The sequence below is a fragment of the Bos javanicus genome, chromosome 8, assembly GCF_032452875.1.
Source record: "Bos javanicus breed banteng chromosome 8, ARS-OSU_banteng_1.0, whole genome shotgun sequence".
Lineage (NCBI taxonomy): Eukaryota > Metazoa > Chordata > Mammalia > Artiodactyla > Bovidae > Bos > Bos javanicus.
Genome location: NC_083875.1, coordinates 43,051,236 through 43,078,085, shown reverse-complemented (window position 1 = coordinate 43,078,085; position 26,850 = coordinate 43,051,236). Strand labels below are relative to the sequence as shown.

Here is a 26,850-nt window from a genome sequence, read left to right as displayed (position 1 = left end):
GACACAGTAAAGGGGTGAGCATCCATGCTTTGATGAAAACTAGGCTGTAAACATGGAGAAGACAATGGCACCCCACTCCAGCACTCTTGCCTGGAATATCCCATGGACGGAGAAGCCTGGTAGGCTGTAGTCCATGGGGTCGCAAAGAGTCGGACACGACTGAGCGACTTCCCTTTCACTTTTCACTTTCCTGCATTGGAGAAGGAAATAGCAACCCACTCCAGTGTTCTTGCCTGGAGAATCCCAGGGACGGGGGAGCCTGGTGGGCTGCCGTCTATGGGGTCACACAGAGTCGGACACGACTGAAGTGACTTAGCAGCAGCAGCAGGCTGTAAACATAACGGATGTTTCTTTTGACCTGTCTGTAATGAGGTCAGCACCTGTCTTTTACCTCCTTCCGCTTCATAGTATTTTCCAAAGTGTGTTCCTTGCAACATTTGTCCTGTGAGATAGACCCCAAAAAGAATGGGAAAAATGGGTTCTGTGGTTAAATATTAATAAATATGGGAAATACTATCAGCTGTAACTTGGATTACTGTATAATTTACTATTCCAAAGTTGGAGATGTATAAGAATGAACAGAGGCCCTTATAATTGATCAGAGGTGTCATCCAGGACTTTCAGAGCCAGTCAGACGTCTGAGCACCCTGGCAGTGACCCCTCTTGGTAGCCCATGCTGTGCATCAGCAACTCATGACTCTGCAAAAATAAATGTGTCACGCATCCGTATCAGCATCCTACAGTGAAATGAGTTTAGCTTCGTATTGCCCAAATTTCTCTGGCCACCAAACTTTCTTTTCGTATATCATATTCCTCTTCATATCCTATAAAATTAGGGTCCTTTGGAATACACTTTGGGAAGTACTAATGTGGTCAAAACTTCATTCAGGTTTTTCCATAACATCTTATGGATATTATGGAAAACTTAAACAAGCTCTTTGACCAACCCAATATACACCTTTGGCCAATAGCTCTCAAACTTTTGGAACTTGAGTCCAGGCTCCACTGAACTCTGAGAATGCAGCACTGTGTTGGTTGCCATTGTGTGGAGGTGAAGAATACAGCTGCTGCTGCCTCAGTACTGCCGTGATTTGTGTTAAAGCACCAGCAGTTTATACCCACTACTGCTTTTGCGTCATCAATGCAAATGTCAATGCAATATAAAAGACAGATGATGCCTTAGTGTTAATAAGAAAATAATTTTGATCTTGTGATCTCCTCAGAAGAGTCTGGAGACCCTCAAGAGTCCCTGGAGCACAATTTGAGAACCAGTGCTCTGCCTGCAGTGAGGTCAATGTTCTCTCCAAAGACCATGCTAGTTTCATGAAGTTCAAAGTTGTTGTCATCTGATTTGGCCTACCTGATGTAGATAGGAACTTGGAGTTGGTTCTGATGACCTCCTGTATGTCTGTGTATGGAAAGTGCATTCTTTAGATTATTCATAAATAACTTTTAAAGCCGCATTGATTTCCTTCTGCCATCTGAGAACTTTTTAAGTATTCTTCATCACTGTCTTTTCAAACCTATCTCCTCCTCTATGGCCTTCCTCCTCTGCTGGCTGCTGTAAGATTTCCTGAACATGCCTCACTCTGCCCCTCCTCTGGTTTTTTTTTTTTGCTTCATAAAGTTTCTTATTCCTGGACTCTGACTACCCATGTCCACCTGATGAAATCAATTTCTGCTTCTGTTTTACCTGGGATTAAAACAGATGCAAAATTCAGCCCCTTTGCCAATTTTCATTAACAAATAGAGAAAGAAATCCACTCCCATGGAGTGTCTAAATGTGTCTGGCATTTAGCTGACTCCTAAAGGTCGGGTGGTCTCGGGGTCACATTGCAGGCGTGCAGCTCCTCCCACTGAGCACTCTGGGTTCCCACCATTCCTCCTCTGCCCCTCTCTCTTTTGCGCATCCCCTGAGGGCCTCTTTCTGTTCTTCTCATCTCTCGGTATTACTGCTGTTCTGCAAAAACCTTTAGGATGATTCAGAATCTTGCATGGTACAAGGCACCCCAAGAAGCTTATCCAAGTACTTCTTCAAACCATTGTAGTTGCTCATCCCAAGAAAAATTCTGGTCTATACAGTTTTATAAATATGACATTCGCACTGCCAACTGCTTCTTGGTGCATGAATGGCCTATTGGCTTCTCTTTGTAAACTTCAGAAGGGAGGCATGCATCTTACATATGTAGATATCCTTGTGCTGTAGCTCCTTGCCTGGTCCTTTCACAGAATCACCACTTAATAAATATTGAAAATGGAAGAATCACTTTTCTTGTTTTTACATGAAAGAAATGAAAATTAACGTTTCCCTAAGCGTAACTTCATTAGCAAGCTAAATTGACTGTAGCAATTACACACACACACAGACACACACAGGTGGTGCAGTGGTAAAGAATTTCATGCCAATGTAAGAGACACAAGAAACGCAGGTTTGATCTCTGTGTCAGGTAGATGCCCTGGAGGAGGAAATGGCACCCCACTCCAGTGTTCTTGCCTGGAGAATCCCAGGGACCGGGGAGCCTGGTGGGCTGCCATCTATGGGGTCGCACAGAGTCGGACACGACTGAAGCGATTTAGCAGCAGCAGCAGGCTGTAAACATAACGGATGTTTCTTTTGACCTGTCTGTAATCAGGTCAGTTTCATGGACAATTCATAGACAGAGGAGCCTGGAGACTATAGTGACATGGGGTTGCAAAAAGCTGGACATGACTGAGCACACATGCATATGTATATATAGAGAGAGAGACAGAGTTAATCCTCTCATTTAAACTAACATCTGTGGTAACGGTGGTGGAAGGGAGTTGGTGGTTGGAGAGGAAAGTTGGACAATTTTGTATTTTCACCCACTCTTTCTTGTGTGTAACGTGGGAATCCAAAGCTGTGTCTCTGGTGCTGTGCTTTTGTACTTAACTGTGCTGAAGGTGGTTCCTGGGGTCAGCTGCCTTTGGGGAGCACCTGCATTGCAGAGTTCCCCTGTGAGGCCTGGGAGCTTTCTCCGCCAGCAGATGCCCCTGGCTCCGTGATCACTCTGCTACCTCACTTGAGGGGACCCCACCCCCGAGGGGCTGACAGGCTCTTTATTACCAGGAAGGCTGTTTCTAATGACCTGTGATCTCCATGCCCAACCTGCCTTCTGGCTTGTTTTTCTTTAATTCTCACATTGGCTTTTTGTTCTTGGAGTGGTTAGAATGGATTTTCATTTGGGTTTTCTTCATCTCTAATAATTCTAGAATGCCATATACTGTGAAATGCTAAGTAGGGATGAACGGTAAAGCTGCTTAAAATCCCCCCGGAGCGCTCCAGCCCATCACTTCTAAATCTGATTAGCACTCAGCACCTGCCAAGCAGTGGGGCGATTACAGGCTCACAGTTGAATTTCGTTTTGTGCTGGTGCTTCCCCCACGTTCCTACTGCGGGAAATCCGACGTACAGCACGGAGGAGTTAAGAAGTCGCAGCCCCACTTGAGTTGTATTAGTATTAATTACCTGTGCAGATCTTGGATAATTGAAGCAATTACTCTTCATTTCAGCTCCAGGGCCTGGAATGGATGGTTTCTCTGTATAATAACAATTTGAACGGAATCTTAGCTGATGAAATGGGGCTGGGAAAGACCATACAGACCATTGCACTCATCACTTATCTGATGGAGCACAAACGACTCAATGGCCCCTATCTCATCATTGTTCCCCTTTCGTAAGTAAAGCCATTTATTCTGCAGTTATCTTTCTTTATGTTAGAGCTTGCCCTATTTGTCATCTGTCATTTAAGGCAGAGTTGTAGCCTGTAGTGGGATTATCAAGAGCATATAATCTGGATTTAGATGTTTCATTTCCCACCCTGTCTCCCACCCTGGCCTCTTTGATTGGCTACATAAGCACAAAATGAAGTGATTTTTTCCTAGCCCGTCGTGTTGTTGCAGTCTACACAGCCTGCACACCGCATAGTGGGTCTCATTCTTTATCACACCTGAAGTGGCTCATGAAGCTGAAAGTTTTGATTTTTTTAAGATTTCCTATTTTTTTCTTATGTTTCTAAAAGGCTACATATATTCAAAAAAATGTATATTCTTAGATCTTCCTTTACTGTCCCCTTTAAAGCAGAGTCTAAATCAAAATCCAGACTCTGAACTTTGTATTGAACTGCCCTCAGTACTGTGGTTTATCTGCAGTGGTGATGCCGCTTTGTCAGGACAGGTCTTCACTGTTTTCCATCACATTTCCAGTGCCTTGTCCACTGCGTGGACCTTGCGGGTTTTGAGTGGACATACCTGCAGGAAGGAATTCCTGTTCAAAACTACCCTCCTTGGATGGGAGTGCATCTGACTGTGGTGTGAGGTTGCACACAAGTGCAGCCTGTTCACTGAGGTCCTCTTCTAGATCTCACTGCTCATTATGGACTTGGACCTTGAGAAAAAGTAAAACTTCTGTTTTAGTGTTTCCTTCAAATTTTGCCTAAATGAGAATTCTTCACAGACCTCTTAAATCCATTTTATTTGAACTCATAGTACTTAGACATCCTTTCCATGTTATCTACATCTTGAACATGTATTTTGCTTTTTATCTATATTTTGCATGTTCTGACTCATAGATTACATTGATGGCTTGGGGGATTTTTTTTTTTTTTAAGACATTTACTATTTTCCCCCTGCTCCCTCCTGGCAGATTTATTTAGTATTTTCATGTGCTTTTATCATTTTTTTTTCCTGACTCAAATTTCTCTGAATTTATATGGCTGTTTTTAGAGTCCCCAAATCACTCTGGTAATTGCTGTCTTTCAGTATTAAAAATAAGATGCTTTTTTGTCCTCTGTGTTTATGCATTCTTTAATTTTTTTTCCCTCTCATGAGATTTCTTATGAATCCTCAAACTTGTCACGCTTTGTGGCACTTGTTTCTAACTTATCTCGTATTTCCACACCTTTAAAATGAATGTGTAGTTGAGATATTTTATATTCTCTGTCCTCTTTCAAGGTGAGGCCTGAAAGTGAATGAGAACATCTTTTTAACCACAGACTTTTATACAAACATCTCTCTGTATTTTGTTTTGTTCTACAGGACTCTATCTAACTGGACGTATGAATTTGACAAATGGGCTCCTTCTGTGGTGAAAATTTCTTACAAGGTTTGGAATGCTGTATTTATATATAAATGTGGAAAAGCAAAAAATAGACCCTATTTTCTTCGTTCCTTGTGCACATCTGTGAACTGTATTTGGTTGTAAAGTTTTGTCATGTACATCATGTACTAAACAGTGAGAGTTAATCATCCCAAGAAGATTACTGTAATAAACCATAATTACTTTCAGATAGTGAAATGCAGAAGAAAATTGTTAATTATCATATTGCGAGGTTTCTGATGAGAGTAATACAAATGACAAATATCGCATATCCCGCATGCCAGCACCATGCCCACTGTTCCTGCAAAGTTAGGCAATTACCCAGACAGCCGAGCGCCGGCTGGACGCCCCTGTAGAAATGGAGCCTTTCAGCAGAGCAGCGGGTTCTCTGCTACCTTGGGGTCACCATAATTTCCTTTTCTCTCCCTGCCCTCCCTTGGTCTGCAGTGGGAAAGCCTCTCCACAAGAGTCTGAAAAGTACCCAGACGTGGGCAATTTTCCCAAGTACATTCCTCCTGGATAATGGATCTATATATGATAATTGCGTGTACGTGCAGTCCTTGGTCATGTGTCTGGGCTCCATTAAGCCACGAGTGGTGAGAGACAATGCACATCTCCTTCCCTGGGGTAATATAGATCTGTATTTTCTTCCCATTCAGGGCACCCCTGCCATGCGTCGCTCTCTTGTCCCCCAGCTACGGAGTGGCAAATTCAACGTCCTCCTGACTACTTATGAGTACATCATAAAAGACAAGCACATTCTTGCAAAGGTATGTTTAAAAAAATTCTTTTGTCTCGAATTATGGACCATCGCAACTGGAATGTTAAAATATTCCCCAAATTATACTCACTACTATAATTTGCTCATTAGATGACTGCCCTCTCCCTCTCTCTTTCAGAGTCAGATATATTTTGGTCATGGGTTTTTAATTTTATGTATGCTGTTTTCTGTTGCATGTCAGTGATCCTGGGACTCTTACCTATCCTGTTGTAGTTAATGAGTTTACATCTCTTAAAAGAATTTACCTGGGTTCCTTCTGCAACTCTTTTTCTCTCCAACAGCTCTGAACATCATGCTTGTGGAAGAAATAATTGTTTTTGTTGCCCTGGGATATTGTCAGCAGCGGAACTTCATGCCTCTTGTGTCTTTGTCTCTCCAGAGATGAGCAGGCATCTCTCCATATGGTCTTCTCCATATGAACGTTTATCCAAGCTGTAGCTTTTGTGCTCTCCCTGTTTTATGTTGATTTCCAGTGAAATAATGGGCTATTCTTGTTTGGATGACTCTGGGTTGTTTCCATGACTATATATTTGGAGTCGGGAAAGAGTTGTTTTCTACCTGCGACCTACATATCTGCTAATTTATAGGTCTTAAACTGTCCGTTAGCCAAAAAATAGAATCTTTTTTTCCATTTATGTCATCTTGCCTCCAAATATATTCATGTAGAACGATGGGAGTAGTTTCTATCATGGAGCAAGTAGGAGAACTTCATTTTTTTTCCTTTAGTAATTTCTTTTACGCTCTGGTGTTTTGAAAGCATTATAATCTGACACTAAGTTATGGCCAGAACTGAACAGAATCACTATTTCTGGGATCTGTTCAATCTCTGCATTAAACCTTTGCCCTGGGAACAGAGAGTTCCCTTCATGGCGTCCTAGGAAATACATGAAGGAAACGTGCTCCCAGGGGAGGTTTAATAATCGAGACGGCACCAGCAACAACGCTGTGAGTTCGTCGTCTTCACACTCTGAGATGGATTTGGCAGTGTCAAAAATGACATGTTTTCAGTATAACTGTGGGAATGTGTGTGTACATTTGAGATCCTTTTAAGAAAATTTGTATCGTGTGTTCTGCATATGCATTTCAAAATTCGCCGGAGACGCCTGGTAACGGATGTACTGCCTTTGTTTCTGGAGAAATGAAAATCTGGAAAGAGGTAGTAGTTTTTTTTGAGTGGAAGACCTAATTAGCAGTAGATCCGATAGCAAAATTATAGACCTTCGATTCCTTATTATTTTATAGGCTAAATTAGGCAGGAAGGTGGATTTAGAATATTGATCAGTACATTTTTATCTTCTGGCCTCTTTTATTGGTAAGTTTGGGACAATTGATTGTACAACTTTAATTATTCTTAAGGAATTTTCTTAGTGGAGGTGGGGGAAGGGGGGGGAAAAACCCCAAAACACCTCTGGTAGTTTCTTTTACCTGGACATCCCTTTCTGAGTGATGTTTTATTCCTTTTCCCCTGATTTTCCTGGTGCTTCTACTGAGGAAGGCGAGACTTCATAGAATTCTTTGCTTTTCCTTCCTCTCTAAGAGCTTTGCAGTGGGATCCAGGGACATCTGAATGCCAGATGCTCTTCTTGGCCATTGCCACTGTTTTGTGGGGATTGGATAGGCTTTGTGGGATATTCCTCATTGTTCTCACTTTGAGAAACGTGACCTTGGAGGGGGCTGAAGGATCAGATGTGAGAGGGGAAGGGGACTGTGTGTAGACTTAGAAAGGGAGATCGTGTCATATGGTCATTCTTTATTTTTGAAGTGACAGTCATGCTGGAGGAATATATTGTGTTTAATTCTGAAGTTTTGGCATAAACAGAACAATGCTATTTTAGTACCGCCCTCTCTGCCAGTGAGTCTGTCCTTTCATCTTAGATGTCTTGAAACCGGGGTCCTGGACCTGGCAGGTATGGACCTGGCAGGTCAGGAATACGTGTGAAGTAAGAGAGTCCAGGTTGCTAGATCTTCTAATGTTTTAAAAGACGCTGCATGTCCAGATTTTTAGGTGAAATATTCCAACTTTGAAATCTTAGCAACTAAGTTCAAATTAGAAAAAAAGAATAGGAGCCAAGCCCTGAAGGTAGTAGTCAGCCGAGGTAATAGAAAAAGGGCATGAAGCCAGATATCTTCTGCTATAGGTACTGGCTGACGTCGTCTTGGAGGAATCAGTCATTAACCTCTGCTTCAAGTGGGGAACTATATTCTGTACTCAATGAGCAGTGGTTATGTAGCCTTTAAATCTGGCAGGCTGTCATGACAGAGCACTGATAGAAGAGGTACTGGATGGGAAGACACAGGAGCTAGTCCTGGCCCGATCGTTTCTTTCTGAGCCCTAGTTGCCTTCTTTGTGAAAAGGTACTTAGGGGTCGCATTTTGTTATTTCATCCCATCATTGCATGGTGCGTGACATGACCTGTCAGGTATAGGAAATAGACTGCTGAGAGTCGTTTATGCTGAGGAGTATCATGCCACAGCCTGGACCAAGCATGAGCTCTTTGGTTTTCCACATCACCACTTGCCTCTCGGGGATACTTGTGTTTCCCTCGTTCACCACGTTGGTCCTTCCTCTTGCATTACAGATCCGGTGGAAATACATGATAGTGGACGAAGGCCACCGCATGAAGAATCACCACTGCAAGCTGACGCAGGTCCTCAACACGCACTACGTGGCCCCCAGAAGGATCCTCCTGACCGGGACCCCACTGCAGAATAAGCTCCCGGAACTCTGGGCCCTCCTCAACTTCCTCCTCCCCACCATTTTTAAGAGCTGCAGCACATTCGAGCAGTGGTTTAATGCACCGTTTGCCATGACTGGAGAGAGGGTACTGGCCTAACATTTATTTTCCCCGCTGCATGACAAAGAAATGAAATGACAGGACCTAAGGCTGAGACCACAAGGTGGCTTACGGTGTTGTAAAATATCAGGAAGCCAGTCAGTGGGTGGGTGTGCGTTCACTCCAGGGATATTTTTCCATCCTGAGAGAATGGATCCAGTAATGGGTAAGTGATCCTAGGATCTAGGGTGTCCTAATCCCATTGTCTTTCGCCATTGTGGTAGCTAGGCCAGCAGAGGGTGTTCCTGACCAGTGGAATGCTTAAATGCTGTGGACCACAGGGAGGATAGATACAGAGATACTTGTTCAGTCTGTAACCACAGCTCAACCAACCACATGTAAACCTTGAAAAAAAAATATTTTCTTGTTATAAACTTGGGCTTCCCCTTAAACCATTTCCACATTAAGAGTTTGTGTGTAAAGCCAAACTAGTGTATAGTTATTTTCTGTATGCATCGTTTTCAGATTTTAGTGTGAATCTCAGTTTTGTGCATATATAAATATTCTGCAAACCTTGGAGTAGCTGTTTTCAAATTTCTTATTATTATTCCTTTCTCTGCCTTCTCTTAAAAACTCATTTATTAGAAACAGGAACCTGTCCTTTTGATTAGTGATTTCTTAAGTATAGGAATGAAAAAGCACTTAAAATGCTTTATGGATATTTGTGTTGGAACCATTTGCCCTTTAATTTTGAGGTATATTATAGGTACCCTTGCCGTTTGTCAGGAATTCATTGGCTTGCCCATTTGAAGAAGGTAACATCAATCAGCTCTGCCCCCTAGAGGTTAGTGGAGGAAGGTGAAAGAGAACGCAGAGCATTTACAAATAGGACTGAACTTGACACAGTCACAGCAGAGCAGAGCAATCAGGTAGAGGGGCTTAGCAACCCACCAGCATAAACTGTATTTATTCTTGTTCTTTGCATGTTCAAGCTCTGTACCATTCATATGTTTCTGCATCTGAGACAAAGTTAAGAGCCCAACTTACTGCTTCAATTTTAAGTGCTGTGCTTAATCGCTTAGTCGTGTCCGACTCTTTGAGACCCCATGGACTGTAGCCCGCCAGGCTCCTGTGTCCATGAGGATTCTTCAGGCAAGAATACTGGAGTGGACTGCCATGCCCTCCTCCAGGGGATCTTCCCAATCCAGGAGCCGCACCCAAGTCTCCTGCATTGCAGGCAGATTCTTTACTAGCTGAGCTACCAGGGAAGCCCTCGATTTTAAGTAAGAACACATTAACTGTTACCCTTTCACTCATGTTCAACCTCAGTCTTCAATCAGCCTTTGTCACAATCATATCCCTTCCAATTCTGAGCTGTTAACACTCCCAGTCTGAAACTGGTGGCTCTGAACTCTTTTCCATAGAAGTCAGCATTCAGACAAAGACATCTGTTTATAGGCTGTTCTGTTACAGCCTGGTAGGCAGGTGGGAACAGAATTCTGAGGTGTACATGACGGGTATAAACCTGGCCTTAATGCACATAAAATTTCAGACATATATTGAAACCAATAATAAATATAAAGAGTTATTACATGAAATAACCGTAAAAAAAAAGGATCAAATTCATCTAAGGTTCTCTTGCAGGTGGACTTAAATGAAGAAGAAACTATATTGATCATCAGACGTCTGCATAAGGTGTTGAGACCCTTCTTACTGAGGAGACTGAAGAAAGAAGTTGAATCTCAGCTTCCGGAAAAGGTATGTTACAAATTCAAAAGTTGTAATTTATTCCCCCTGCCGTTATATTCAAATTACCTGCCCCTGAAATGGTGTTTCTGAAATAGCAGGCTTGTGTTTTAGTTCCAGGTAACTGGAAAATATCTTAAAGGACTTTTTTGTTGTAGTTGTTAGAGAGAAGCTGGAGGGTTTAGTGTAGAGAGAGAATGGAAATTTGAACATTTCATCTTGGTTTCCAAAAGTTTGGGGACAGATATTTGAAAATTACCAAATCACTGTCATTACATTTTAGCTTTAACTTACATTAACTTAACAGTACGTGAATAGACATTCTATTTTAACTTTAGAATTTTTTTTTTTTTAATTTTACTAACCTTGTTGAGTTCACTCTTACAGGCGCCATAAAAGTGTTCTGCTTTGAGCCACATAAGGCTATGAGTTCGGGGCTTGTATCCTTATCAGAAGGCCTAGTAAATGCTTGCCACATTTCCCAGAAATGTGTTCAATGTTGGATGCTTGGGATGTCACTGTTCTGATAGTAAGTGAAAAATAGGGTTCTTATTATAGATACATCATCTAATTAAGATTCTATGAACATCTTAAGCAAATATTTTTCAGATTCGTTTTTGGACACTGATTTTTCAGGGCTTTAGGATGTCTTTTTGAGCCCTTAGCGCCACATTTTTGGACTGGATTTGGGTATTAGTTTAATATGTTTCTCATCATATTTTGGAACCGCTAGAGTTCTAAACACTGGAATTCTGCGTTTCATTTTCTTACAGATAGATTATTTGGCATTGCGCACCGTTTGCCGCATGAGTTAGTTTGATGTAACTTTTCTCTTTAGAGGAGCCAATTCTGAAATGTGTGTTTTGCATCATTGTGTTTTTCTGTGTAATGACTCTCTTTTTTGGACGGATTGGTTCATCCTATTCATTTTTAAGTGGGAGCTGGCAAGATATTGTACAAAGTTGATTACTTTACTAAGAGAGAATTTTGTCCCCTAATCCCCTATCTTTAGTAGTCAGAGAAAAATTAAATATTAACACTGTTCTTATACCACGCTTATCATAGTGAAAACCCAAATATTTAAGTATTTTATTTTGCTAGTGAATGCATCTTGGGGATTGAATGCTGTCAATATTTCTTTGACTTCTTATGGTCTTCACATCTTTGGATAACCCTCTTTCTGTTCAAGGTGGACCTTGTTACTGAATAAGCTGGGGAATGGGTACAATGGTCATGTAGCTTCCTTTAGTGTTACTGAGATCCAGAACTTACAGAAATGAAATGTTAAAGATTTTAATTTTCCCCATTCTTCCTTTTGTTTCTTTAGAAGCAACAAATACAATAAAAGATAATTATCCGCACTTACTCATTTATTCATCCCATAAAACTTCTAAATCTTGTTTACTGATTTCCAGGACTGGCTAATACAGATAGATTTAAAAAATATTACAAGTTGAAAGTATGTCCTGTTTTTAAGAAGTCCATTTGATTAAAATATAGACTTTTGCAGCATAAGGATCATGGGATGATTGGTTATATCACAAAGGAATTCCTTACTTTACTAAAACATTTATTTCATGGCTCTTTTCACAAGAAAACTTCCTGAGTATTGATAAATTTTTTTTTAAAAATTAGATTTTGAAGAGCGTGTTTCCTGCATGAAGTACACTTGTACTCTTTAATACCTAAATTTTTATATTTGAGGTATATTAAATACCCATATATATATACCTTGTTTGCAGTTTGAAAAATTGCATTTTTTTACAAAATGAAGGTTTGTGGCAACCCTGCCTCAAGCAAATCTATTGGCACCATTTTTTCAACAGTATTTGCTAACTTCATGTCCCTGTGTCACAAATTTTGGTAATTTTTGAAATATTTCAAGCTTTTTCATTATTGTTAAATTTGTTATGGGAATCGGTGATCCATGATCTTTGATGTTACTATTGCAAAAAGGTTGTGACTCACTGAAGGCTCAGAGGATAGCATTTTCCACAATATGAAGTATTTTGGATTAGGGTATGTACAATGTTTTTTTAGACACAGTGCTATTGCACACTTAATAGACTGTAGTGTGTAAACATAACTTATGTGCACTAGGAAACAAAAACGTTTATATGACTCACTTTATTGCACCCTGTGTGTGTTGGCCTGGAACTGAACCTGTGGTATGCCCGAGGTGTGTCTGTTTAATCTATGGATAAGCTACCTCTTCTGGAGGTAACCTGGTGGAGTGGAAATCATGGGCTCTGCCTGTCAGAGTGGACCTGGGTCCCCACTGCATTCTCTGTCTCTTGCTAACTGTGTGCTCTTGGCATGTTACTTAAACCGGTGGGTCTCAGTGTTCCCAGCAGTGAGCTAGAAAATAGATAATACATGCTTTATAGAAGAGGATTAAATGGATGCAGTACTCGTAATGCAATGCCTGGCACGTGTTAAGGCTCAGCTGATGACAGCTGCTGCTCCCAGAGTCCTTACTTTCTCTATTGCACCGCTGTTTCTATTACTGACTTTGGTTCTGCTTTCCTGTTCTCATTGTTTCTCGGTGTCCTCTGGTCCTGGCATTTTACCATCACCCTTTTAAGGTGATGAACTAATCCCTTAGCATGTGTATGTAGCTATTGTTAATGTGGTTTGGCCAGTGTCCACTCTTTGATCTTTCTACCTTGCTAGGACTTTGATCTGGGGAAAATCTGCCATCTAAGTGTTATCCTTGGGGGTAAGGAGCTTTCTTCTGCCACCATCTGCTTGTAGCCACAAACATGTATGTCTTTCTCAGGCTGTATAAAGAATCTAGAAAGGCGTTGTGGCGGATGGCCGCAAAAGGCTAAATCTTTTATGGAAGCAACGCTCAAATGTTTCCATGAAAAAGAATCAATTATGGAAGTAGATTTCCATTTTACTTTTTAATTTAAATATAATAAAATACACTGTTCTTTGGTATATAGATCTGAATTTTGACAAATGCAGTTATGTTAAAGTGAAGTCACTTAGTCGTGTCTGACTCTTTGTGACCACATGGACTGTAGCCCACCAGGCTCCTCCATCCATGGGATTTTCCAAGCAAGAGTACTGGATTGGGTTGCCATTTCCTTCTCCAGGTATTGAACCCAGGTCTCCTAGTTACGTTAACTGCATCACAATCAAAATACAGAACAATTCTGTCTCCCCATACCCCCCACCCCCCCAGAATTCCCTGGTGCTGTCACTTTTTAGGCATGCTCTCGCTTTGCCCTCAGCCTCTTAGCACCGATGGTTCATCCTCCATCCTCATAGCTTTTTGTTTTCCAGAATGTTTTAGGAATAGAATCAGACCATATGTCCCATCAGACCTTCTGCCTGTGGTTTTTCATTCAGCATAATGAATTTGAGAAACGTCCAAGGTGTTGGATGTATCAGTAGTTGGTTCATTTTTATTAGTGGATAGTATTCTATTGCATGGATGCACCAGAGTTTGCTTATCAATTTAATTGTAGGACATTTGGGTGGTTTATAGTTTTTGACAGTTATGCTTGTCTGCTGTGAACATTTGTGTATAGGCTTTTGTGTGAGCATAGGTTTTCATTTCACTTTAGGAAGTATGTAGGAGTGGCTTGGTCATATGGTAGATGTGTACATAACTTTGTAAGAAACTTCCGTATGGTTTCATGCCATAGATTTCAGAACCCAGGACTTTAATAAATTTAATATTATTGTTTGGAAATCTCAATACACAAAGTGATAATGTATCACACACAGTAGTCTGGGTTTCCTATTCTAATAATGCATCCTTTTGGAAGGGAAATTATACATGAGGAATTGTGTTTAGGGAGAAACTATGAATAAAGGTTGAAAGCTTTTCCCGGGTTATATAGGAGGAGGGTCTGGGCCACTGTAACCACCTGATTTGGCTCCTTGAAGGGACCAGTTTGATCATTTACCAACATAATGAGTCTTACGAGGTAATTGTCATGTCCATGAGGTTGGCACCCCAGTTTTACATATCCTTTGAAAATAATAGTCCCAGTGGCCGTCATAAGCCTAACCTGGTGGGAGAATCATCCTTATTACAGAGTCATATACAGGTTTTATTTCCTTCAGCATCAGCCCATTTTGAGGAACTTTCAGATTCATGCTCTAGTCAGGGGCCGTCAAGGTTTTTGGAGATGACTCAGACCCAGCAGCGTTTGAGATGGTGTGATTCTTACAAAGGCTTCCCTCGCCTCATCACTGTCAGTCTGCCCTTTTCTTGATGCATGGCTCTGACGGCTTGCTCTGTGCGCTGCACAGCACTTGGGTGGGGGTGGGAGGTGCAGGAACTTTACCAGAAATTGGAGGCATGGCGTGCAGTGTCGCCGAACGATGGCATGACAATGAAAGGCAGCGTCACCCACCCCATCAGGTTGAGGGATCCAGGCATTCAAGCGCTTTAGGACAGGAGTCTCCAGAGCACACATGGGTGTGTGTATGTGTATGTATGTGTGGGGTGCTTACTACTAGTCCACTGGGGTGTGGAAGGAAGATTTTAGAGCTCCTATTTATATTAATTTTTCTCCTAAAAATTAAAAAAAATATATACAGTTTTTTGATTTAACATGCAGACAGACACTGGTACCCATGTGGTATATATGCCTGTGTCACAGAGTCCATCAGGTAACTGGCCTAGATTGTGTCAGTTATCCCGGGGATGGGGAGCGTGAGGGGGAGCACCCCCACCTGGGACATCGGTCATCCATCCACCCTCACAGTTGGGTTCTTTTGCTTTCTGCCTGTTGTGAGCATTGTGGGTTTCCCATATCCAGATAAAAGAATTTTAGGATGATCTCATTTTAACTAAACTGTAACACCCCTGACCTTCAGGATGGATGACAGACTTTTAAAAGATTCTGCCCAGGATCACAGGTTGAAAACAGGAGAAATAATGTACGGGTAGGTGGACAATGGGAAAAGTGCAGACCTGCCACCTCTCCTGTTCCCAGTGTGAATTTTCACCAGCCCCATTATAGAGTGAACAGGGTACATGCGTGTTAAATCACTTCAGTTGTGTCCGACTCTTTGCTACCCTATGGATTGTGGTCTGCCAGGCTCCTCTGTCCATGGGATTGTTCAGGCAAGACCCCTGGAGTGGGTTGCCATTTCCTCCTCAAGGGCATCTTCCCCACCTAGGGATCGAACCCTCATCTCTTGTGTTTCTTGCATTGGCAGGCGAGTTCTTTTACCACTAACGCCACCTGAGAAGCCCATAAGGAAGAAAGGTCCTTGCCATAGGAGAGTCAGTCAGTGAGAAATCCCAGTGGATCAGGGTATAACTGGCTAAAAAATCAGATGTCATCACCTTGGCCCTTTGAAATGTAGATGTAAAACAAGTGCCTAATATTGACCCATGTCCTAAAACTAACTCGTGTTTTGAGGCATTAATATTAGTTCATGCATATGACTCATAAATAAATATATGGGCATGTATTCAGAAGAGGTACATTAACATGTATTCTTGGTAAGGGATTGCCATTAAAAAAGCTTAATAAACACTTGTTTGTGAGAAATAAAAAGGAAGATTGACTGATAGGTGTAGTGATCAGGGGAGACCTTACTAAGAGCCCTCAGGAAGAGTTAAGGTTTAGAAAGGCAGCCCTAAGACTATAGGAAGATACAAAGACAAAACAGCTTGGACTTGTTGGGGGAGTTACGAGGAGCAAACGTAAAATACAGTTGTGAAACTTGGGATGGTGATTTTGATGATGCGTATCACACCAGCGTCTGTGACCCCCTAGTGGTGTGAGGAAGGAGGGTTGAGTGGAGGTCCCCTTTCTACAGGAGCCGTCAAGTCCTAGGGACGAGCTCACTTCTCTGCTGACTTGGCCCCTGTGGGGTTGTCTGGCCTCCCTGTCTGCATGGCATCATCGTGCATGCCTCGTTCCCACGCTTCCTCCCATCCAGCTCTTGGCAGCAGCTAACTGATGAGAAGGAGGTTGAGGGTCCCAGCCCCTCATTTTGGATCTGCCATCTCCTAGTGCACTTAAAGCTTGCCTCAGCCATGCTTCCCACTTTCAGGAAGGTGTGCACAGGCTGGTTGGCAGTGAGGCCCAAGTGAAGATGAACATCAGGGCAGAACTAGGGAGCCTGAAAGTCCTCTTGGTTATGTTTAGTGTAGAGCTTAAGAAAGTGCAGGCTGGTTTGATCCTAACTGGATCATTGAATAGCTGCATCATTTCAACCCAGTCACCTAACATTTCTGATGCTCAGGTTCCTTATCTGTAAAATGCAAACACCACTGAATTTAACTCTGCCCTACAGCTCTTATATGGTAAAATGGGAGAAGGCACACCAAGCACCTTTGCATAGGGCCTGGTCCATAGAAAGAGCTCAATAATATTAGCCCCCGGTGTCATTTTTATCATTATGCTTGCAAAGTCTGAAGTTGTTTAATATTTTCTTCACCATGATCAAGTTACATGGAGAGTTAACAGCACTTGAGAAAGTCAAAGTACTTTAAAACATGCCACGATCAAGTCTGTAAAACACAAAAGCCATATTAAGTGCATGCTTATTTATTAAAACTTGGAGATGTTCTTCTTCTCTGGCCAAGAAGGTCATTAAAAACTTTATGGTGGGTCACTTGTTTTTCTTTACTTTTCTGCAAAAGAGCTCATCTTTCTCTAATCTGATTTGCTGCATCAAAACAAGTGGCAAAATGCTATTAATTGCGGTTCCAGCTGGCCTGACAGACCCCTTCTAAAGCAACAGTCAGATGAATATTCAACTTCTCTTCATCTGTGACCTCCTCACTCTGGTCCTCAGAGCTGAAAATAACCTGATCACTTTTAATCAGTTTGTTAAACATTAGGCAGCTTGCTGATTTACTTTTAATCACATTCTGCAGATTTCTAGGCATTAATCTGATGTTTATTATGAAAATTACACATTTGTATTCTGGAGACTTTTTTTCATAAAGAAAAATAATAATAGGAAATAATCAAGGCAGACTGCGTGCATTAGGAGTGTGTGAGAAGTATTGCAGGTGGATGCGAAAACACCCACACGTGAATTCTCTTTCACAGTTTAAAACCGGATTTTTCCGTTGTTTCAAGTGGAAGCACACAAGGCCTTGCCTCTAAAAAAGATGGTCATAAAGCTGCGTTTAACTGTGGGCTCACTCCTCTGCTTTGCCTACTGTTCCCACAAGTAGTATCCTCTCATCCTTCAAAAGCAGAGGGTAGTTACCTACAGTCAACCTAGGCGCTTAGGAGTCTCCGTTCAGGATCAGAATTGAGGGAAGCCAGCCACACAGGATCATTTAAAAAGATATTTTCCAAAAAAAAAAAAAATCGGAGGATATTGGCTGGGTACTGTTTTTCCTCAAACTGTTCTGTTTGTATGAAACAGGGTATAGTTGGGAAGCAGAGGAAATGCATATATATGTGAAAGTGAAAGTTAGTCCCTCAGTCGTGTCTGACTCTTTGCAACCCCGTGGACTGCGGCCGGCCAGGCTTGTCTACAGAATTCTCCAGGCAAGAATACAGGAGTGGGTTGCCATTTCCTTCTCCAGGGGATCTTCCCAACCCAGGGATCAAACCCAGGTCTCCCACATTGCAGGCAGTCGGACTCTACCGTCTGAGCCAGCAGGGAAGCCGTGTATATATATATATATATATATATATATATATATATATATATACACACACTCTGTATTGAATATCAGAGAAGGCAATGGGACCCCACTCCAGTACTCTTGCCTGGAAAATCCCATGGATGGAGGAGCCTGGTAGGCTGCAGTCCATGGGGTCGCTGAGGGTCGGACACGACTGAGCGACTTCACTTTCACTTTTTACTTTCATGCATTGGAGAAGGAAATGGCAACCCACTCCAGTGTTCTTGCCTGGAGAATCCCAGGGACGGGGAGCCTGGTGGGCTGCCGTCTATGGGGTCGCACAGAGTCGGACACGACTGAAGCGACTTAGCAGCAGCAGCAGCAGTATTAAATATATATGAACTTGAACAGTCTGCCAGCCTCTCTCTTTCTCAAATGTGGAACAAGTCAAGAAATTTCAGGAAACATGACCCTGGCCTGAGTGACATATCACCTTTTGCATGTCCCTTCCGTATAATGGTACCTTGAGCAGTGATAACTGTGGGCTCCTCCATCATGCCCCCCCGCGCCCCCCAACCTCCATGAATCCAAGAAGCAGAAAGAGATACCTTCATGATTCCAGGAGAGCCACCAGCAGCCATGTCTCAACAGTCTCCTTAGGACAGGCTCCTTCTCTCTCCTGCTCTTAGCCTATGTACTGTTCTTCTTTCCCCAGGTTGAGTATGTGATCAAGTGTGACATGTCAGCTCTGCAGAAGATTCTGTATCGCCACATGCAAGCCAAAGGGATCCTCCTCACAGATGGTTCAGAGAAAGATAAGAAGGTACGTGGTGGAAGGTGACACAACTCAAGGTGCTGTCATAGTTCTTCTTAGGGCTGTGCCACTGGACACTCCCAGCAAATATCCCCACGGCTGCTGATTTGTCAAAGCAAATTACAGGGCCTTTTTGGGAGCTATTATTGTTGCTGCCAAAGGAAATCCCTTGGCCTTTTACCTGTATTGGAGCAGTTAGAAATGAACACCGTCTTGGTGTTCATATCACCAAAACAGTTAGCTCTGTTCGTGTCGGTCTGCACACAATATATCTGCCTAAGGGTAGGCTAGCATTTTAGGTTTTAAAAGCCAGTTTCATCCCTGGGCATCTGTGCCATGCTTCTGTCTTCCCAGAATCCTACCGGATGGACAGTCATTTCTCAAAGCCATCCACTGGATATAATTCCCTCCTCTCAGATAACTCACATGGAAGATGGTCTATCTAATTCAGAAATGGCTGTGTAATAGTAACAGGAGCTTTGGACAGTAGGAAGTGTAGGTTACAGAGACGACCTATGGCTCTTTGCTCTTTCTATAGAAACCTACTTTAGGGAAATGGGAAAAAAAGAAATGGGAAATAGCTGATCAATTAATAACGTATATTTTGACTCTCCTCTGCTTGTCCTTAGGGGAAAGGAGGTGCTAAGACACTAATGAACACCATCATGCAGTTGAGAAAGATCTGCAATCACCCGTATATGTTTCAGCACATTGAGGTAAGCCTGCGTTCTCCGTTGTGACCTTGATCCTAATCGGTCAGTTTCTACTAATACTACATTGAAAAACAAAATTATAATAAAAAAATAAAGCAAAGCTAAAACATGTGGAAGTTGAAACTACACGGTCTGGTAGCTTGATAAGCAGAATTAACAGACATGAGGTTTCTGGTTATGGATTCTCATTGGCATCAGACACTTGGGCATCTGGAATTTTATAGGCAGGAGTTTGAAGTGGTGAGAAAATGCTGTACACCAGGGCTCATTATGTGAGTTCGGGTAAGTACTGTGAATTGCCTCATTATAGTAGGTGCTCTGACATGGAGGATAATGACAGATACATCCAGCTTCCTCAGAAGGATGATGTGGAAAAATACTAAAAGAATGGGTTTATATTCGTTGAAGGGAAAGATGTTCCTGAGATACTCGCCCTGTGAAAATCACTGACTTTAGACTGTTTCTTAGATTTGTATTTTTCCTTTCTGGCTTCTTCCATGATGGTGTAAATCCAGGTTTTTTTATCCTGATGCTCTGGTCTCTAGGAAGCTATTTTCAGGGGAGAGGACATTTTCTGCCCTGTTTGCTACATGTGAATGAGTTTCCTAAGTTGACAATTTCACCCCAGTAGGAGCCATTGACTTGAGCAGGAAGGGAAAGGAGTCAGAATTGTAGCCTCCACTTTCCAGGGTTCCCTTGGATGTGTGCGGTCCTGGCAGCAGTCACTGCCAGTCTGCTGCTTACTGTCCACTTCAGAGGAGCAGGAGGCGTGGGGCAGCACGCTGCAGGCTCCGGATTTTCACTGGTTTATTAACAAGTAAATAAATAGAAGGCTCTAGGGATTTAACTTTCAGAAGCATATTCCTGGGAATGAGACTGAAATGTTCTTGACTTTGAAGATTCTTTTTCTTTTTTTGTCCTTGTTTTTGGTAATCACGCTTGTTAGGTAAGAGCATGTATTGCACCTCTGTCCATATCCTGGAGTCCTGTCCCAACTGTAGGATAAAATTAGAATTAACTCCTGACACTGCTGTTGCTTTAGGGACAGGCCTTTTATAGAGTAGAGAGGCCTTAGTTTAAGTAAAATGACAATGCAATGGCAACAACTGTAGTAAAGAAGGAGGGCAAGGTCCCACCAACAAGCCTGCTTAGACACATAGCAGGAGAGTCCTTGGTGCGGTAATGAGTCCACACCCCAGACCACTTTCACCCCTGTAAAACCCGGTGTAAGTCACTTAGCATCTCCAGGCTATAGTGTATTTGACTTGTCATCAGATGGTGATAGATGATAGGGCTGGCAAAAGGATAAATGTTTAAACTAAAGAACATACGAAGTGTCTGGTAAACCAGTAATGTGATAAACAGGCCATAAGGTATCAATGTATTAGTGGGGGTGGCTTGTTGGGTTGCATGCATGTGTGCTCAGTCGCTTCAGTCGTGTCTGCCTCTTTGTGACCCTATGGACGGTAGCCCACCAGGCTCCTCTGTCCATGGGGATTCTCCAGGCAAGAATAACTGGAGTGGGTTGCCATGCCCTCCTCCAGGGGATCTTCCCAACCCAGGGACTGAACCCACATCTCCTGTGACTCCTGCATTATAGGTGGATTCTTTACCACTGAGCCACCAGCAAAACCCATGTTGGGTTGGGGGAGCTGAAAAAAGGTCTAATGGTGAAAATGATTGGGATCATATCAGGTTTACCTGTCACCCACCATCTTATATTTTCTTAAAAACAATTTTTAGATATTCAGCAAAAATATACAGGGTTTGTTATTGTTCAGTTGCTCAGTCGTGTCTGACTCTTTGAAATCCCATGGACTGCAAAGCACCAGGCTTCCCTGTCCTTCCCCATCTCCCAGAGCTTGCTCAAACTCGTCCATTGAGTCTGTGATGCCATCGAACTATTTCATCCTCTGTCGTCCCCTTCTCCTCCTGCCCTCAATTTTTCCCAGCATCAGGGTCTTTCCCAATGAGTCAGTTCTTTGTATCAGGTGGCCAGAGTATTGGAGCTTCAGCTTCACATCAGTCCTTACAATGAATATTCAGGATTGAGTAAGGATTTGAGGACTTGAGACTTATGAAAATTAAATGTCAGTCTTACTTCATTTGTCATACCAAAATGCACCTTTGAAACACTCTGGGTCATGTCAGGAAGGGTTGGGGGGCATGCCTTCTACCCTCAAGCTTCTGTTTGGAACACCTGGGAAGTGGGGAAGGGGATCAGAGAAGCTAAGCTTAAGGAACACACCCTCCTTTCCCTGGCTTGTTTGCATTTTAAGTAGCAGTCCATAGAAAGACAGACTTAGATTTACAATTTTTTTAGCATGAAAAGCTTTCAGGAGGATATTCCTGGAAACAAGACCCACAGTGACTGGCAAGGGTATCACACTTGTGAATCGTGTGCGTTTTGCTTTTGTCTTTGTTTTGTTTGCTTACACATCCTTTGTTCATAGTACCTGATAGTAGAAACCCAGTCTCCCGACTGGGCTCACTGCCTCCCTGGGGATCTTTAAACCAGAGCTCTGAAAACAGAGTTTTTAAAATGCTGCTGATACCTGACCATATCACCACCCACTGATACATACAGATGGAAACAGATGGAACCTCAAAAATCGAGTCAAGACTGGCCACCTGTAGGGAGGAAAGGCACGATTCCTGGAGCCAGGGTAGGGTTTTGGGCTGTGATCCATCAGCGTTCATTTTGCCAGCGGGGCAGCATCCGGAGGGGCCGGGGCCCACCGTAAATGATGAGCGTGTTTGGGAGTGGAGCCCAGCGGGAAAGATCTGGTCCCCTTGGAGGAAAGCTTTGGTGATCCAGGAGGGAAGGGAGGCAGAGAAGGGAGACAGCTGGTGGTTAAGTGAAGGTGTGACGTGCTCTCCTCCCCACAGATGGCCTCCCCTTCCATCAAGTAGGGATACGAAAATCACATGGGGAACAGCTATTTATTTCTTCCACAGAATCAGTGAGGAGGGAAATATGTAGTTAAGTTTTGTATTTTAAAAGTGGATGCCAGTTACCTGAGGGGTGGTGTACATTTAGGGCCTTATTTATAATGCAGAAAAGCACAGCGTGGAAGGGATGTTATGACTGCACTAAACTAAGATCTAGATACTTAATACATATGTAATCATCATGACTTTTACTGCTGAACATTTCCACAGTATACTGATGTGTGGATATTAATCCTGGTTTGCTTATATTAAGCTCTTCCTCTTACCAAGACTCTAAGCTCCTTGGGGTGTAAGTACTCCCTTTACTTCCTTTTTTTCTGGATCCCCAGTACCTGCCTACCACAGCCCTGGGCCAGTGAACATTTAATCACTGTTTGATGAGTGAACTAACCCTGTCATCTCAGTATGAGAGTCTGGAGCCTTGCCAAAACTTACAGGATATATTTCTGGCAAAGCTATAGTCTGAATTCAAAGGCTTTGAGTTCCTGGTTCTTTCCATAATGAGTATTTTTTTACTTATTATTTTGTTTAATTGCATTCTAGAAATAGGATGACCTCACTAATAGAATAATTATTATGTCAATAATTACAGATCTGTTTTTAAAAATCCTTTTTCTTCTCTCTCTTTTAAAGGAATCCTTTGCTGAACACCTGGGCTATTCAAATGGGGTCATCAATGGGTAAATCCTAATTTTTTTTTTTTCTTCCAAAAAATGGTTTGTTGGTCCTACCTAAACTTTTCTCTCTAGTGTTTCCTGTCACACAAATACAGTACTGCCAGCCTCCTCAGCAGCCCCTCTCTTCAGCAGAGGGTGCAGAAGTTGTTAACCAGAACGATATCAGCATTCTCTTTTACTTTACTGGCATAAATACTACATGCCTTGAGCAAGTGGCTATTCAGAGGACATAGATCTCCTTTAATAGACTTAACAATGTCCTAGTGTTCTAAAAACATTGTCAGAGCTTCAGAAGGTTGATACTTATAACCAATAGTGCAGCTTGAGCTCAAAGAGAATTTAACATATGAGATCTCAAGTCAGTATTTAACATTAATGTGCATGAGAGGAAGATGTCTCATCTGCTATAAACATGTACAACTTTACAGACATTTGCTGGAGCATGGTCTGTATAAGAAATATTTTTCATTTGGACCTTGAAGAGACACATGCCTGTGACAAGAACGAAAAAGTACCTTGCATCAATAGAAAGCCTCTGTTTTGCTTGTTTCGGCACCAGGGAGATTTTCTTATTAAGATAAAGGGGTCATTCTTTGATCCCAAGGGCAGGCTGTGTCAGTGGACCAAGAACCAGGAATTGGAAGCCATGCAGGACCATTGCCACCAGGCTGTCCTCTCTGGATGCTGAGTACACTGCTGCTGCTGTCAGGGTGGCCAGACTGTGTACTGAAAACATGGCCTCTGCGGGTGTTTGAAGGACAGTTCTCAGAGCAGGGAATGGATGTTGAGAAGACCTGCCCTTGAAAAATCTACCTGTTCTCTGTGTCATAAAATCACTGCCAGTGTTACATTTCAATGTTATAGGCTAGAATGCATATACACTGGTGAGTTTTCCCAACAGTATCCCCCTACAACTAAGTTTTAATAATGTAATATTACCCCTGTTGATAAAAGCAGAGAATGGTTTCTTGGGGAGGGAAAAATCTCTACTCTAGCTCACTAATGTTCTCTATCTGATAGCACTCTGCCATCGTATTTTTTTAATGTGAATTTCTATTTTTTATGTGAATCTCCAGGAGTCTATCTCTTCCCCAATCCATTCTTCACAGTGTACATCTTTTAAAAAGATGTCAGCTCTCGTGGCCCCCCTGTATAAAACCCATCAATGGCTTTCCATTTCACTTAAAACTAAAACTAAGAGAGCCCTACAGGATCTGTCTAAACCTGCCCCCCACCCTCTTCATCTCTGCTCTCATCTCCCAGTATCCCCCCTCCACTCCTCGACTTATGCATAAGCCACACACACCATTTTTTTTTCCATTTTTTAGACTCTCCAGATTCCTTTATTCCTCAGGGCCTTTGCACATACTCTTTCCATTTCCTGGAATCTCTTCCTCTTCACTCCTGAGTCTCCCTTCTTCACCTGGCTGCCTTTTGCTTTTTATGTCAGGTTTTAGGCTACACTGTTATTTCTTCATTGGGGTCACCCTTGATGCTCTAAACCAGGAGCTGGCAAATTATTTTCTGCCAAGGGCCAGATCTCAAAATTTTCACTTTCGCTGTCCCAAAAGTCTCAGTTGCACCAGCTCAACTTTGTCGTTGTAGCTTGAAAGCAGCCATAGGCAAATATAAATGAGCAAGCCTGGCCGTGTTCCAATAAAACTTTATTTACAAAAACAGGCAGCAGTCCAGGGCTGACATTTGCCACACACTGTTCTTATGCAAAGAAGGTATCTGTTTGTCTTTTTAGTACGTATCCTAAGTCGCTAATTGCCCATTTGGAAAGCAGAGATTCCATTTTGCTTATGCACATGCTCAGTAGTGTGCTTAGCACACTGTAGATGCTCAGTAAGTGTTTCAGGGAATTGCAATGCCCTAAATTAGTTGTTTTATGAATTTAATAAGTAGACATTTAAGGAAATGACATAATATACATGTATGTATGTGTAGGAGGGACAGCGAGAAAGAAAGAGTTGAGACAGAGAGTGAAACTATAAAGAACATGAGAAGGTTTCCTTTTCTTTCTAGAATCTGTCATCATACCTACAGTATATAATGTACTCTTTATGGGTTTTCTACAAATTTATTCTATTTTTCCATGAAATACTCTCCACTGCTTTGGAGTGGCTAGGTACTCATCCATTCATTCATTCTGTAGTTATTCACTGAATGTTTACTATGCACAAGGCACTGAATGTATGAAAAGCAAAGCTCTACTGGATCCTTCAAGAAGACAGCAGTAATACTGTCTTCTTGTTTTGCATTTTTGGGTTCAGGGCTGAGCTGTATCGGGCCTCGGGAAAGTTTGAGCTACTTGATCGTATTCTGCCAAAATTGAGAGCGACTAACCACCGCGTGCTGCTTTTCTGCCAGATGACGTCCCTCATGACCATCATGGAGGATTACTTTGCTTTTCGGAACTTCCTTTACCTGCGCCTTGATGGTGAGTGTGTAAGGAATTAGGCTTCACAGCCATGCTATTCAGAGTACAGGGATACTGGCAACTCAGATCCAACCTCAGTCAAAAGCAGGGGTAAAATTGTTTGAAGAATTAGCAGAGTGAGGTCCAGGTTCTCTAGATAGCAGTTTTTATATCCTCCAGCCTAAAATAAGCTGAAATCTTTGAGCAGATGTTTTTCCTACATTCAAGCCAATGCACGTGACTTAAAATCATTTATAAGTACCACAATTACACTAAACTCAAATTAAAAAACTCTTCTTGCCTTTGGGCTTGTCTATTCTCTATGCACCCCCCCCCCCATATAGAATATTTTGATAAACCTTTAGGTTTTAATGTGAAGGCATATTTTAAAGGGATAAAAGTTATAATTCCCTTCTTCAGTAACAGTGTAATAGTCCACATAAGATTATATCTATCATTAAAACTTTTCTCATTTTCTAAATAGAAGTATATACATGCTACCTTAAAAGACATGGCTTCATTGTTTGCTGGATTTTGTGAACTATGCAGAATATTTGCCTGATTTTTAGAGTGACACCATGTCTTTAAAAAATTAGCCAAAAAATATGAACGGAAGAAAATATGAATTTAGAGATACTTCCTAAATTGCTGTATGATTTGGATGGCAGCCCTAGCATTTCAGAGATTGGGGATACCAAAATGTTCTTACTATGGCAGGGGGTAACATTTTCCAAGAGTGGTGAATAGGAGCTGGTTTACAGCCAGGATAGCATTGAATTCCTGCATGGTGTTTCTAGTACCAATTTTTATCTAATGTAACATTCAAGTTATTGTCAAGTGGAAAATTTAAAGTTTATGTTCCATTAAAAGATGCTTTATTTTCAATCCAACATTTTCTCACCCTCTTGCTATGAACTGGATACAACTGGATATATACCAACTTTGGACCTGCCATATTTTCTCTTACTTGAATTTTTAAGTGAATTCTCTATATGGTATACATATTAGGGCATTGTTAACTCTTAAATTAATTATACCCTCTGACAAACTTGATTTTTTAAAGAACTTCCCTGGTGGTTCAGATGGTAAAGAATGTACCTGTAAAGCAGCATACCAGGTTTGATCCCTGGGTCAGGAAGATCCCCTAAAGAAGGGAATGGCAATCCACTTCAGTACTCTTGCCTGGAGAATTCAATGGACGGAGGAGTCTGGTGGGGTACAGTCCATGCGGTCACAAACAGCTGGACACGACTGAGCTACTAACACAGTTCCCTCTCCTTGAAGTCAC

General features: G+C 42.0%; 1 protein-coding gene across 7 annotated transcripts in view; it reads left to right on the top strand.

Annotated features, from left to right (window-relative positions):
• The window catches only part of SMARCA2 (SWI/SNF related, matrix associated, actin dependent regulator of chromatin, subfamily a, member 2), a 179,781-nt gene that overhangs the window by 65,058 nt on the left and 87,873 nt on the right, over window positions 1-26,850 (top strand). For all 7 annotated transcript variants that reach the window (XM_061425431.1, XM_061425428.1, XM_061425433.1 and 4 more), the window contains exons 15-23: window positions 3,532-3,695; window positions 5,056-5,122; window positions 5,776-5,886; window positions 8,477-8,719; window positions 10,316-10,429; window positions 18,700-18,807; window positions 19,428-19,514; window positions 23,097-23,143; window positions 25,417-25,583. In XM_061425431.1, coding sequence (XP_061281415.1) covers window positions 3,532-3,695; window positions 5,056-5,122; window positions 5,776-5,886; window positions 8,477-8,719; window positions 10,316-10,429; window positions 18,700-18,807; window positions 19,428-19,514; window positions 23,097-23,143; window positions 25,417-25,583 — 1,108 coding nt within the window. The remainder of the gene's footprint in view (window positions 1-3,531; window positions 3,696-5,055; window positions 5,123-5,775; window positions 5,887-8,476; window positions 8,720-10,315; window positions 10,430-18,699; window positions 18,808-19,427; window positions 19,515-23,096; window positions 23,144-25,416; window positions 25,584-26,850) is intronic.